A 14837-nucleotide genomic window follows, 5' to 3' on the forward strand; every position below is an offset into this window, starting at 1 on the left:
TTCATGATGTTCCAAGCTGGTTACTTAAATTTAATTTGTCTTTGGAGGGAAAAGTTGTGTTTATTTTTCTTCTTGTTGTTGCTTTTATTTTCTGTTAGTTTTGCTTTTGTCTTAAAGGGGTCAGGAATTGAACAGGAATAGCAGCTCACACTTTTTCTGTTTTGTTTAAAATGAGACTGCTAGTGCTATCTGTGATGCCCTTGGAAGGCTGTCAGCCAACAATGTTCCTTTATCTAGCAGTCTAGCAATTGCATGGCAAAGAATTAAAAACGAAAGAAAGAAAGAAAGAAAGAAAGAAAAAGAAAACACAGGAATATATAGTCCAACTTGTCTTTGACTATTTCCAACATGTAGTTGTATGAGGGAAAATGTTAATACTATGCTATTTTGTCGTGTTGCAGACTTCTGCCTCGGGTCTTATCAGACATGGATGGTAATATGTCACTGGCTAACTTGACTATCTGCTGTTGCTTTTAAACCTTCACAAGCAATAGTTTTTTCCTCTGATTCTTTCTCTCCCTCCTTCTGGGCTCACTTACGTGGCCATGTACATTTTTATGTCTTCCTTTTGAACAGACTTCTGTACCTTGATGGTGATGCCAGAAGGATTTGGTGTATAGTAAGCAAAGAAAGCCTAAATTAAATTGTTTCTAGTGTTAGTATGTACTAAGAAGGAACAAATAACTTGTAATCCAAATAGCATTAATTTTTCAGAAAGTACATGCAGTAGAGCTCTGTGTGCATGTGTGTTCTGGAGACAGAAGGCAAAAAAGGGAAATAGATTTCTCTGCACATCCCCAGTTATGCACTTATTTCACCCACTAAGGAATGAATGGTTCTACACATTGCCTTGGTTGTCTCCTAAAGTCTCTGGAACAGTCTCCAGCTTTCACCATGTGAAAATATCTCTTCTGGGAGACTGAATATTTTGCAGGTGAAACTTAAGACTCAAGTATCTCAGGGCACACTCCTTTTCTAAATAACAACTAAACCGCAAGTTATTTTTATTGTATATTTGTGTGTAAGGATTTTGAGATACAGAATTGTCTAGTAATTAATTCAAATTGAGATAGATTTAATGCTGGCTCCAAGATTTATACTCAGCATATGGTAAACACACAGATATCACGTGCCTTTATCGACATTATTGCTATCAAAATTTGCTGAACAACTTTTCTGATTAGTTTGGCTCTGTTTTGCAATAATTATTAAACAAAAATCGTTTCCTGTGAGAGTGGTTCTGCCTCCTTTGTGAAATACACTTTTGACATATCCTGTCTTTCCAGCGAGCACTGACACCAGATAAACAGCTACACAGAAAGAAAGGAGTGCTGCAAACTATGAGGCACTCACAGATTATTCAGATATCATCTTGCACTGGCCTTAGGATGGCCTGTTACTTCCAGCCCTAAAAATAAACAACTCTTAATCACCTAGTGGCAACATGAGTTGACCAGCAGTTGTGGCTGCCTGGACTTCAGTCTGACAGTACTCAAAAGCTTTTCTTATGTTTTCTGTCACCCAGGATAAGAGGTAGTTTTCAGCCAAGCATTCCTTTGGGAAGGCTGCTGTGAGTTTAACAAAATGTTTGAAATAACCTCAGTAACTCCTCAACACTGATCCACAACTTCAAATGTGCGGAATCAAACAATAGCAGCCTTGCATTGGCAGTCTCTAGAGAGAGAACTAATGACATAAGGTTTTCTAAGGGAGACTAAATAACAAGTAAGTACCTCAGGAAGCACCATTCCTTGCCTGGATTTAATCAGAAAGCAGTGCTTTCAGCAACAATATGTGGAATAGTTCTGCAATGCAAACAACCATCTTCCTTCCCTGTTTTTTCAAAAGACAGAAACATTCTTGCAGTGTCTTAACTGGTAAATACAAGTAACACAACTTAAAATAGAAGCAGCATAGCTTTAGTAAGCTAGTCCTCAAATTGCGTGTTTTGAGATCAAAGTGTTGCTGCTTTGAACAGGAACACAGTGGACTTGTAAAACACTGGACGATAAAACAATGTTCTAACCCTGTATTATGAAAGACAAATATGTATATGCCGCACCTAATACAGAATAGAATATTAGACTTTCTCTATCAGAATGGAATTTATGAAGCTTCTGAAAAAGAAGATATAGAACATTTTTCTTACATTGTGCCTGTCAGATTTGAGATTTTTTTTGGTTGAGCTTCTTTTGGTTAGTTATGACCATCATCCAGGCTGCCTGAAGTCACTTTGCCCTGTATTGAGATGGTTAACTGATGTAGAATCTTTGTATTTCTAGGAATCTTGGACCTATCTCCAAAGTAACAAGTAAGTTACAGGAACACTACCTATCATCTCTTTTAGAAGGATACAAGAATTATTTTCCCAGACAGCCAAAATGCATTGTTTTCCAAGATGTATACTGAAGTGATCCCATCTAAAGCCAGAAGAAGCCAACAGTGTGCACTTAAACTGAGAAGACGAACCACATCCTGGGCTGCATCCAAAGCAGCATGGTCAGCAGGGTGAGAGAGGGCATTCTACCCCTCTACTCTGCCCTTGTGAGATCCCACCTGGAGTACTTCATCCAGCTCTGGGACCCCTAGCACAAGAGAGATGTGGACCTGTTAGAGTGAGTCCAGAGGAGGGCCAGGAAGATGAACAGAGGGATGGAGCACCTCTCCGATGAGGACAGCTTGAGATAGCTGGGGTTGTTAAGCTTGGAGAAGAGAAGGCTCTGGGGAGACTTCATTACAGCCTTCCAGTATCTAAAAGGAGGTTATAAAAAGGAGAGAGAGGGACTTTTTGTGCAGGTAGATAGTGACAGGACAAGAGGCACCAGTTTTAAACTGAAAGAGGGCATGTTTAGATGAGATATTAGGAAGAAATTCTTTATTCAGAGGATGGTGAGGCATTGGAACAGGTTGCCTAGAGACGTTGTGGATGCCCCAACCCTGGAATTGTTCAAGGCCAGGTTGGACTGGGCCCTGAGCAACCTGATCTAGTGGCTGGCATCCCTGCCCACAGCAGGGGGCTTGGAACTAGATGATTTTTAAGATCCCTTCCAACCCAAATCGTTCTATGATTCTTAAGATAAAACTTTGGCCATTATTTCCATGAAACAGTCCAGCAGTATGAGGATCAACAATTTCTTTTCTGAAATGTTGATGTGAGTTAATTAATCATGTTGATTTTATGTACATCAGCCCAATTCTGCAGTGTAGGCATAGGGTCACCTTATAGTCTGTCTTCACAACACAGATTCTTACAATCTGATGTACAAAGAATGCATCACCTGATTTTGAACATGCTGAGACTGGAAGTAAAAAAGTGTTTTACGTTAAGTACTCACAAGCACTTTGAGAGTTGAGCATCTGGAATACTGCTAACAGACAACAGAATATTTCAGTAGAAGTTAGGACATGAACCAACAAATCCTGAGAGATTCAAAGTTCACTAAAGACTCTCTTCTCTTAATGAAAAGCTGCCTTGAGCCAGTATGTGTTTTATTTCTCACTCACTGCATCAGTCTTCACTTAGAAAGCCTTGATCCTTGTAAATCGCTGCAACCTCGATGTTATTTAATCATAGTTTTTAGATGTTAATTTCCATGAGAACTGTATTAAAAAAAAAAGCCTAACTTGTCACTGAGGATTATAAAAATCCTTTCTTTGCCTGGAGAACAGTACTCAGATCTGAATGAATAAGTGCAAGTGAAGAATGTGTTTCGACAGTTTGTTTATTAAAAATGTATTATGCAGCTAAAAGTTATATTGTATTTATAATATTTTAATGACAGTGACTTGCAGAGTTTCTGGTGCAGTCTATTAATATGCATTTAAAAACCGTGCTATGCAAAATTCTGAAATATTTTAAATGCTCCCTTATGTCCACATAAATATCACTTGATTTATTTTTATTTCTCCAAATGCCAAAAGCAATTAAATCATATTATAAGCCTGATGAAATGCTGCTATTTGATTGAAGCCTTAACAGTCTCATTGCAGAGATTAAAAGACAGCTAGTGTAAGAAAAAGCTCATTAAGATTTAATCATATCCAAGTGAGGTGTAACTATAGAGAAAGAGACCTGATATTTGTTTCCATCCACTTTTTTTTTCTCCTGACAACTCTAACTTCCACGTCAACTGCATGTAACATCAGTATCTGGCATTCATGGAAATGCCTATGTTTCTCAGCCTAAAAAAAATTCCCCACTTTTGAGTCACAACCTCCTTGGAAATGGGAGTCTCATAGAATATTAATAGACTTTGATTTTTTTCCTTGTCTTCAGTAAAAACAAGACTTCCCCCAACTACTGTGGTAACATCAAAGCTTAAAGCAGATTAGGTTTTACTTGCTTAATTTTACCTTAAGCAGCATAAACTGGATGCCTGGATCCTTGAAACATATTACGCTGCTAACTTCTGTGTGTGAGGCTTGATCTAGTGCTTGTTAGTACCATGGAAAAGTTTTGTATTATCTTAAAAATATGTTATCAGAACTTAGTAAACTTTCTTAAACCACATTTGCAAGGAAATTTATTTTTGTGCAGTTGCTACTACAGCAAGGCAGTGTTAAGTAGCTTAAGGGAGTTGGGCACAAAAATAAAGCAAAAACTATAATTCAGTTACTTGATTTTAATAAGTACTGGGGACTTTTTTTTCCTTTCTTACAACCAGATTTGGTGAAGTCAGAGTAATATGGTGCTGTGTGTGTGTCACTGGATTGCAAAAGTGTGTGGCGGGTTTGAAAACTGACAGGGATAATAAAGCCCCACCATTACCTTTAAATTGCGTTGAGAGTTTTTAAAATACACCGTCTTCATACACAAGTACCTTTATTCAATTTTAGAACTCTGTATAAATGAACAGTAGAAAAAAATATCTTGTTGTAAACTATTCTGAATTAGGATTTTAGTGGGCATTTAAGTAGAAAATTTCTTGCTAATCAAAAGTTTCTGAGCAGTGGCTGATAAATGTTTACCAATATATAAAATGCTGTGTCATCAGCAGTAGTAAACTAGTCTAGACGTAAGGAAGTTGGCTCACTGATGCCAATTGACCTTACTTGAAAATGTGGTCTGTGGTTGTTGCCCACAAGCATAGTTCTGCCAATTTCTAAATTTCCTCCACTAACACAAATGAGACTTCTACAAGTACACTAAAATAAAGTTGAGAGTCCTTAAACAGTAAATGTATTAGATATTATAGGAGGGGTTAATTATTTTATCTTCAGGGTTTATTAGTACTACAAGTAAAACCTGTTTGCTCACAGCTGTGATTCTGAAGAACCATGTTAAATTGACTTAGAATGTAATAATTTATTTGTGAACTTTTGTAACTCCCCTTCCCCAGGAAATAAATGGTGATGTGCAAATGGTAATGCTCTTATTTGCTTCATATTTAAAAAGAAAATCAAGAAAACAAAGCCAGGGTTTTAGCTGACATTGAAAAGTGAGGGAGACCAGAATGCAATCCTTCAAAGACACATTCACTTCTGACCTTCGTAATTAAAATCACCAACCAGGTAGACTGTTATGCTTTCATAACATTAATACTTGGCTTAATCTGTTTGATAAAATATTTGTTTAAATGCATGCATATTAGAAATAATAATTTATATGCCAGCATTTTATTATGAGAGTCTCTTGGAATTCAAATTATTTACATTATGCTGAGATGCGTAAAACCCATCTGTAACAAATAGACTAAGTGAAGTGAACATTTGTATAAAAACAATTGCAAGTTGTTTTACATTTCTTTTCAGTATCAAGCAGTGTGTTGAAAATGCATTTTTTATAAAACCACATGCAAGGCTTTTTGATGGTGAAAAAATGGCCTCACAATAGCCACATGTTTAGGCAAATCCTTAGAAGCTAGTATGGACCCCACACAGACATTCCAGAAGAAAAGACGATACTATAAAGTAGTTTTTCTCAAAGTGAAGTAGAATATGGGTGAGCCTACTAGGCCACTTTGATAAATAAATAAATAAATAAATAAATAAATAAAAGTCTTCTTTATATTCTAGCACAAAACTGGTTCAACTGGAGGGCAGATTCACATTTTACTTAGCTGTTTTCTGTCCCTTTTTTTTTTTTTTAATGATTCCTTGTTTGGTTTGTTGTTGTCATTGTTGTTGGTGGTGTTTTTTCTTAAGACAAATAACCATTTGGCTTTGAGTTATCTGATTTTTACCTTCCTGGCTTTTCAGCATATCTCTGTGAAACTCCTTTCCAAGACAAAACCCAGTGTCCCAGGATTATTGACGTGCTTCTTTAACTAAGGGTTTCTTTCAAGATTTGTGTCATTAAACCAGTACAAGAGTTCCTCTGAACAGTCTGAAATTAGTGCAACCCTGACTTATTTAGAGCAAATGGTATGGTCAGATGTAAATTTTATTTAAAGAACTTGTTGAGCCTGCAACTATATTTAACTGTACTCAAACTGTATTTTACTATCTCCATCATCTATCTCAAATGCTTTGGTTGATTCTTTGAAAGACACTGTCTTCTACCTTTAGAGCTTAGACTAAACTTAGTCTTCTATATCAAGCCTACACTAATTCACAAGTTTTTGTAATCTTGCTCTGGTCTTGCCATGCCTTGGGGTCATAAACCTCCCTGCCTCCCTTTTGGCACTTCTGGTACTCAGACCCCAAGTACAGCTAAGTTGGCTTTGGCTGCCTTGTAGTCACAACTTCTAATGTCAAAACTAGACAATGACTGAACCGGGATTTATATAATGGTTGATTTTTAGGTAAACTGATGCAACCTGTGTGGACAACTTTCACTTGCTATGTTGATTATATTCTGAAGGAAGCTTGCCTCTGTATTTGCTGTTTATTCTATTTTGGCTGCATGGAATTAACCAAACTTTTAGTTACTTGGATTTCTTTTCAGCTTTAAGAAGAAATTCCTTATAAAAGTAACGTTTTAAAAGCACTAGTTTCACTGAAATAGCTGAATCTACAGTTTTGTATAACATTTGGATACATTCCTTCACACCTAGGCTTTTCAGGCAAAGAACTAAAGAAAGACAAGGGAGGAAAAATAAAAGTTAGGTACATTCTCAGGAATTTATTCAGGTTTTCTGAGCAAGAAGAAAAAGCTTAGGAGCCCAGTAGTTTATTACATTCTAAGGTAGATTTTCAGTTTAAGCTTAAACTATCTCCAGTGAGTCTTTCATATGAAATAAACTGGCCTATCTTGTATCTATATTACGTTGTAGAACCAACTGGTACATTCAAAGATTTTCTCTCCTCCTTAGAGCTAATGGATGTGTCCCCTTTCCATAGCAATACCAAGTGAGCATTCTGTTATTTGAGTTCATTCTCGTGTGGAAACCACGGTTATTCAGTAGCTTGTTAAATGTTACAAGTGATGCAAGAAGTCATTTTGTTGCCTGACTATCAATCATCATGCTGTCATATCCACACTTTGGAAGGAATCGAATTAAAAAGGATAGTTCTTACTTTAAGTTACCCTTCCCTACCTCATCCCCTTTCACATGTCGTTTCAAATTAAGGCAGCAATAGTTAACCAGTGGCATTGTTTGTGATTTGGCAACTCTGGGCGTTAATGAGAGAGAAATTAGCACTTAGCAGCAGGAGTTCCTGATAGTCAGTGGCAAATGCTTAATGTGCAAACAAGTTAATTTTGGTCTTAAGCAGCGCACTTAAGTGCTTTTAAACAAAAGTATGGTGTCGTTTTTTATGTGATCATACAGGAGTTGTGTGCTATAGAGCTATAATAGAAGGAATGACACAATAGAGTTGGAAAAAGTGCAACCTAGGCAGCACAGGGCAAACAGTTTTGCTATAACACCACAGTCAAAAGCAGGATTGATGGATGTTTTCATGCTAAAGATGTACTTGCTCCTGCCATTAACAATCTACAGATGTTCTTGTATATAAATTTTATTACCAAATTTGGCATTTCTGAACATAATTTTCTAAGTGCCTCAAAAACTGTGCTTAAGCTTAGGTGATTTGATAGAAAGACATAAATTAGCCTTTTGAGTTGTCTCAAAATAGTAATTTTATTTAAAATTACAGTTTCAAAAAATAACTTAAGAAATTACTTAAGCACAGTGCCACATGCATTTTGCGATGAACGAGGGATTCAGACTGCCACACAGCAAAATGAACCCTTCAAAACTTGGGTGAGCAGCTGCCAATTAGCATAAGGATTTTACCTGGCACACATGCTCCTAATCAGTAACTACTTGCGTACATTTCATAGCTTCTGCCTTGCACAAAGTAGCCCATTAGAAATTTAAGGTCTGCTCCCTATTATACGGGGGGTTTTGCTTTTAAAATAACTTCGGTTAGTACATAAGTACATCCCCACCCAATTATCCCATTTCTCTGTTTGCTTGATGTGGGAACAGATACATAGTCTGTGAAATAACAAAAGTAAGGGTCCATCCAGCATCAGCAAACTGCTGTCTCTCACCAGAGGCTGGGAGCATCAGTCCTTGGCCTCATCTGCCATTGGCCCCTTGCTCCTGCTAGGCTATCTGGCCTCCCCAGTACATTGAGGTTCTGCATGTCTTGGCCCCACGTGAACTTGAACAAAGGACAATATCTGTAGAGACAGTAGAGGCTGAAGTTGTTGGCCAGCCAGAGAAAACTTAGGAATTGCATGCAGGCAGCATTGTCCTTCCACATTAGCCACTTTTTAGTCTGAACTGTATTTATTGCCAAACATGTTAGGATGTGTTACCTAGTGTAGCCAGATTTGTCAGAGTTTTAACCTTTCAGCTTTCAAATATCATCTTTCAGTTGCAAATAGCACATTTGCCATTGTGGCCTCAGCTGCACTTAGGGGTTATTTACTCTGCCACTGAACTGTGGCCACTTCGAGGTTGAAGAGTAGTAGCCATAGACAATGTTACAATGCTCTGGAGCAGTTTCGGGCAAAAGACTACCATGTCTAATTGAAACTGCAGGAGGAAGCCACCAAGGTTTCTTTTTCCTTTGATGCCTATTCCATTAGATAAGCACATCAAATAGAGTTTTCCCCCACTGCTGGAAAGAAACCACTTTCATGAAGCCAGTCTGGCACTACCCATGGCTTTGAGTGCTTGTATTTTCTGCTCAGGGGAAATTTAGGTTACCATGGCTCCTCTCATCACATTTTTATTATAATTAAACATTAACAAAAATTGTCTACCATATTGTTTGAGTCCTGAGCATGGCTTTGCATATAAACCATTACATGACATTCTATTGAACTTTTTCTTGTACAGTCGGTATCTAACAGCTCATCCTGCACTGTTGGTTTTGGCAAGTTCACTACAGCATATAATAAATCAAGGAAGAAAAAGCTTTTTGGCCTAATGTTGTACAGGCTGCTGTAATGTTAGACTACAGAAAGCAGTTCTGTTTTTAGACATCCTTTTACTAACCCAACATTCATAATTTATGATTCCACTGTAAAATTCCTGCAACACTACACCAGAAGTAGTGCTGCCCTTTAATTAAGTGCTCTCAGTAGGAAAAACGTGAAACTGATGTGCAAAACATATCACAGTACACAGTGATTGATAGTGATTACTTCTTTATGAACCCAGCCTGAAGGTCTGAACTTCCTGATGGGTAAAATAGTCCATGGGGCTACTTCCTGAGTTTGCCTGGTGGGGATCAGTCAGAGTTAGCAATATCTGAGGAATTCTTGAGGCACGTTTAAGAGATGTTACAGCACAAACTTTCTGTTTCTTCTGAATTGTGCTTTATGTTAATAATTACCTGAATAATAGCTCATTGTAGAGATTATATTTTAAGGATTCATTGTTATCTTCATGGTATTATCATTTGCATGAACTGAGACATGCTAAAACTCTTGTGTTTTTAATGTCTACACCCCCAAATCTAAAAAAGCCGAGTGCATGGGAAGAGACATTTCCATATATATCAAAGTTATTGAATATTATTTAATACATAGCTATTTTTTTGCTGATATGTGCAGAGTGTTCAAAGGAGAAAAAAGACTGATGTGGATTGTTTGAGTCTCTAAATAGCATTTTTATTCATGGAATCAGGTATTATTGACATCTATCAATTGAACATCAGCCGAAATTTGAAAATTAAATGGAGGTCAAATACTCTCTCCAATTTTGCAGTGAAATTAACAGATTTACTTGTATTGGAATCACAGAGGTGGGAAATTAAAGTTCCCCTAACACAATCACGTAAGTTCATTTTTCTTTTTTCCTTGATAGATTTGGCCCTGGATTAGTCATCTACTGGTATGGATTTATTGAAGAGCTGGACTGCCATCGTGAGCGTGGTATCCTGCTAAAAGACTGCTTTCCTACTGACATTGTGACTCTGCGACACAGCATGGCTCAACACTGATGTTGAGAGGAAGAGGTAAATCCAGAAGCAATTTTACTTTCCTGCAGTGTAAACTAATGGCAGCATCTGCCCTGAACTTCAGCTGAACTCCTGCTGCCCGCCCTTATGCTACTGCCGCTTTACGCAAACTTATCAAGAGTTTCTGTTTTGCTTCAGACCTCTGTTGTGATCAGCCAAAAAAGACAGACACAACCCACTCACTATCAGCAGTTCTGCCTCTGTCAAACAGCTAGTTTCTAAATACTCTAATCTTTCTTCCTTCCGTACGGTTTCTTCTAGCATTCGAAACAAAGACAAAAATGCATAGGCTGAAAGGTGGAGCTTTCGGTTCTTATCCCCGCTACAGAGTCATCTTTAAAATTAAGTGCTTTTTATGGTTTCACTCACAAGTTTATTCAGTGCTAGTGATGTGACTCAGACACCTATGGTGACGGGGAAATCTGGTAAAGACTGTTGTTTTGGGGCTTAAAACAGTATAATGCAAAGCTCGTAAAGCCCAAGTGGTAAGGCAGGATCATGGCTGTTACAGTAAATAGCCAGATTTTGAGAGAATAATTGGTATATGTGTTTCATCAGTATCTCATTGTTAAAATGAACAATGGAATACCAAGTTAACAATTAGAAAATAATCTAAGTTAGGGGATTTTTATGGGGGGGTGAAAGTGAAGAGCACAGATTTTATTTTATGTATATAAGCCTGCAAAGTTTGGGGTTAGTTTTTTTGGGGTTTTAACAAGTATTTTAATATTTTAATGATTAAGAAATAACTTGTGTTTTGTCTTTTTCTCTCCCCCACCCCTAGGGAATCTCTACCTAGGAATTTTTCTCTTAACTGACTTTAAGGAAGAAATCTGTCTTGACCCCTGTAGGTATTGTAGCATGCAATTTTCTGGCATTCTGAAGTCTGAAAGAACAACATGCAGGAGTTCTCCGTGTGGGTTATTTCTGAAAAAGTTTGCCATCCTGGTGTTCAAGAAGAAGAATTAAAAAAAAAAAGAAAAGATGAAACAGTGCTTCATGCTGGATCGGTTCCATAAGACAAATAAAATGCACAAATGGACAGAAGTTTCCTGTGTACTTGTTTTCTTGTAAGAGTCTTGCTTTTTTTCTTGTTGTAACCACCAAGATCAGAAGTACATTGAGGTGGGTGTTAGCCCTTCTTGAAGTTTTGAGTTCAGTCTCTTCTGTTTCCTCCATATCACCACTCAGGTTTGTACTCTCAGTTAGATGCTTTTTAATGACAGCAGCTTATTGGGCTTGACAGACTTCAATACTCTTGTCTTTGCTGACTGGTATTCAGGAACAGACAATGTATTATGAAAAGTCAGTGAGAGTTTTGCCTGTATGCTCATCATGTTCAGATTTTCAGAGAAGCAGAGGTATGTATTCTGTTGTAGAATTAAAGGTGAGAGAACAGTCTCCCTAAAGCACAAGCTGATTACCTTTTCCAGAAGGAAAGGCTCTTTAAAACATTACAATGCATATACATCACCATTTTTTTTAGTTGAAGTGATACTTTGTGTACCTGTATGATTTCAAAAATCATGTGCAGACTTTTTACAGTCTTGACTTGAGTTAAAAAAACATTAATCCTGTTCAGAAATTTGTCAACTATGATTTTCAGGTGCATACACAGTGTTTTGATTTTTAATTTTTAATTCTCACCTTAGCACTTCCTGATAAGTTTCAGACAGGAATTTGTCATTTTGACTAATCTTTCATTTTCAGGAAAAAAACTCTTTGGTCTTCCTGTTCTCTGTCCCTTGCTGCAGAGATAAGCTAGTATAGCTCCATTACAGTGAGTTATTGTTATATAGAGATATTTTCCTGGGTTTGAATGTGTTACAGTGAAAAGATTTATTTAAAAAAAAATATTCAAACACCTGTAATTCATTTGTGTTCAAATGTTTAAGGTATTGTGCTGATCTTATTTTACCTGACCAGCTTTAAGGAGCTGCCCATAAAGATACACAGAAGCTGCATTTAGGGTGTTGCTGCCCCTGGGACTTCTAACTGTGTTTTTGGTTGGTGGAATATGTAAAATTAGGAAGAGAATAAAAAAGAAGAAATAACAGAATATTATCATACAAGAAAATTCAGAAGTAATGGTTGTCTGAGTGAAATGGGTTTTTAAGGCAAACTGAATTTGTTTTAGCTACTGCATATGCTTTCTGTTGTATGAAATAATTTAAATCAGCTTTTACATGATGCACTAATGCTGCTTTTTCTTTTTGAATAAATTAAATTTATCTGCACAGATGTTGAAAATTCTACTCAACCTCCATCAAAGCTTTACTTTATTTGTTCTTATGTTAAACAAATTTATGTGGAGACACACAGATAAATCAGGTTAGGCTTATATTTGTTTATTTATTCCTCTACTTAATGCTGTGACATAACAGGTTGGAAAGCAATACAACTGTCTTTAATCAAAACTTTAACCTCACCTTCATATATTGCCCACTTTAGGAATCTTTTTATTAGAATGAGGATGAAATAAGCCACAAAAGTGTACGTATTGTACAAATTCCATTACATGCTATCAAAAAAGCTTTGCCACCACAAAAACTATGCTGTGTCATTATTTAAATGATGAAGACAAAAACATTAAAAAAAATTAGGACTATTTTGTTATTCCTACTTGTGTACTGTATAATCCTTTGGATATTTTCTCTGTTTATCAGGTGTAACCATCAACTTTAATATTAAAGAGGAGAGACTGCTCTTTGTGAGATTTTTGTTGGGTTTATTTTCTTAAACAATGTTGTAGTCATTAGAACCTTAACATTAAAGCGAAATTCAGTTTTATGGGGTATTCTGTGGAGTGTGCTAATGAATTATACCAAGCAAGAAAACAGAAGTGTGCATAAAATTGAATGATGTTCTCACTGGCATACACAGACTTGCCAAGCATCTGCTCTTACAGGCACTGTGTTAAGGTCTGTTCTGAGCTTTAGGAATTGATGAAATTGTGTCAAACAGGGAAGTAAAACTTCCTTATACAGGAGTAACAGCACAAGAGTGGGTCACACACTCTAGTATAAGAAAAAAGTGGTTTGGGTTTTTTACCATTCCTGTATTCTGGAGACATATTATTACTATGAGTTTAATGATCTTTCCCTAAAGACAGCTCAGAGCAGAATAAAACTTATGATCTAAAGCTGAAGAAAAGGGACCAAATGTCTTACTTCATTACATTAATAGTACTGATAGTTCATGAAAAATGTTCTTCCTGTTTTGTTATATTGTCTCTTTCAAAAAAGTCATACTTTTCAAGTATTTGCTTTTGGATTTCTCCACCATCTAGACTACTACAGAAGACTGTTCATACAATTTGCCTTTAAATACTCCCCTTTTAATTTTCCATCTTAGTTCAACCATTTCCCATTTATTTATTCAGTATCCTCCTGTTTGCTCACGTGTCCCATTTGAAAATTCTGTCTTGTGTTTTCTACCGCCTGCTATTACTACACCTGAAGAGTGCTGTTTCCAGTTCTGTATGCCTTTGGACTGACCAACCATCTCAAGCAATTTTGCTCTTACTCTCATTTAAATAGCAGCCTTAAATGGCAAGGAGACTGCCCTCAAATTACCACTTGGCTTTGTATTGTGGAAGCATTGTGATGCTCTTCTTCATTCTCTTGGTTTGAAACATAGATTATTTCTGCAGGCTAGGACTGTTCAGTAAGCAAACAGTAGTGCAGAATAATCACTCACCCTCTATTGAGAGTACAGTTGCACGAAGGACTAAGTTAGGAGTGCATCTGTGCTACTGGAAAGTAGGCATGTGTAATATTAGGAATTTAGCTATCACAGCAATCTCTTTCATTAAGGACACTTCCTTTCTGCAAGTTCATGTTTTGTATGTGCAGTACTTCTTCAAGGAGATTTGTTGAAGTCAAAGGTTTAGCTTTCCTCCTGTGCCAAAATCTACTTGACTCAGAACGGAAAAGGTGACCATCTCCCCATTTTCACATCACATTTGATCTGGCAAAAGTTTGTACATCATAAAGGTGGTTGTTATTTAACATTTGATAACAACTCTTCAAAGGTCAACAAAACGTACACAGAATTGAACTCGATTCTTGCTGGTGCTTCATCTGATGTAATCTTACTATTTAGAAAGCTTCTACTGAAGGGATCTTCTGCAGTTAGATGGTGAATACTGAGCAAAGGGAACAGTTGTTAGAAACATGCATTTCTTATTTCGAGGATGAGATTAATTACATTAAGACAAATGCTGCTTAAGTATTGATATGATACTATGGAATAAAATAGGACGCTGCCTGCAAAAACAACAAAAAAAATTCCTCCTATCCTATTATGCTAAGTCACAAAGGGTCATTTGTTTTGGATTTGCAGGTTATTCAGAAATAACCTTTTTATTACATTGACAAAAGAAGAAACCTCAAGGGCTCGCTCTTTACAGTGGTGTGATAGGAACCTAAAGTGTGCCTGTCGAAAAATGAACTAGCTAACAATGGGAACTTGGC

The 14837-nt window shown here is 36.8% G+C and overlaps 1 protein-coding gene across 6 annotated transcripts in view; it reads left to right on the forward strand.

The window, feature by feature from the left end:
- The window catches only part of CUNH15orf41 (chromosome unknown C15orf41 homolog), a 123494-nt gene extending 110416 nt beyond the window's left edge, over nucleotides 1-13078 (forward strand). For 5 of the 6 annotated variants that reach the window (XM_027642279.1, XM_027642281.1, XM_027642284.1 and 2 more), the window contains 2 exons: nucleotides 10209-10359; nucleotides 11214-13078. In XM_027642279.1, the coding sequence (XP_027498080.1) occupies nucleotides 10209-10344 (136 nt within the window). In that variant the 3' untranslated portion in view covers nucleotides 10345-10359; nucleotides 11214-13078. Of the gene's footprint in view, nucleotides 1-10208; nucleotides 10360-11146 lie in introns of all 6 variants that reach the window. The other variant, XM_027642280.1, reaches the window with a different exon arrangement.
- Nucleotides 13079-14837: the final 1759 nt, after the last annotated feature.

The sequence above is a fragment of the Corapipo altera genome, unplaced genomic scaffold (assembly GCF_003945725.1).
Source record: "Corapipo altera isolate COAL_440 unplaced genomic scaffold, ASM394572v1 23b, whole genome shotgun sequence".
Taxonomy (NCBI): domain Eukaryota; kingdom Metazoa; phylum Chordata; class Aves; order Passeriformes; family Pipridae; genus Corapipo; species Corapipo altera.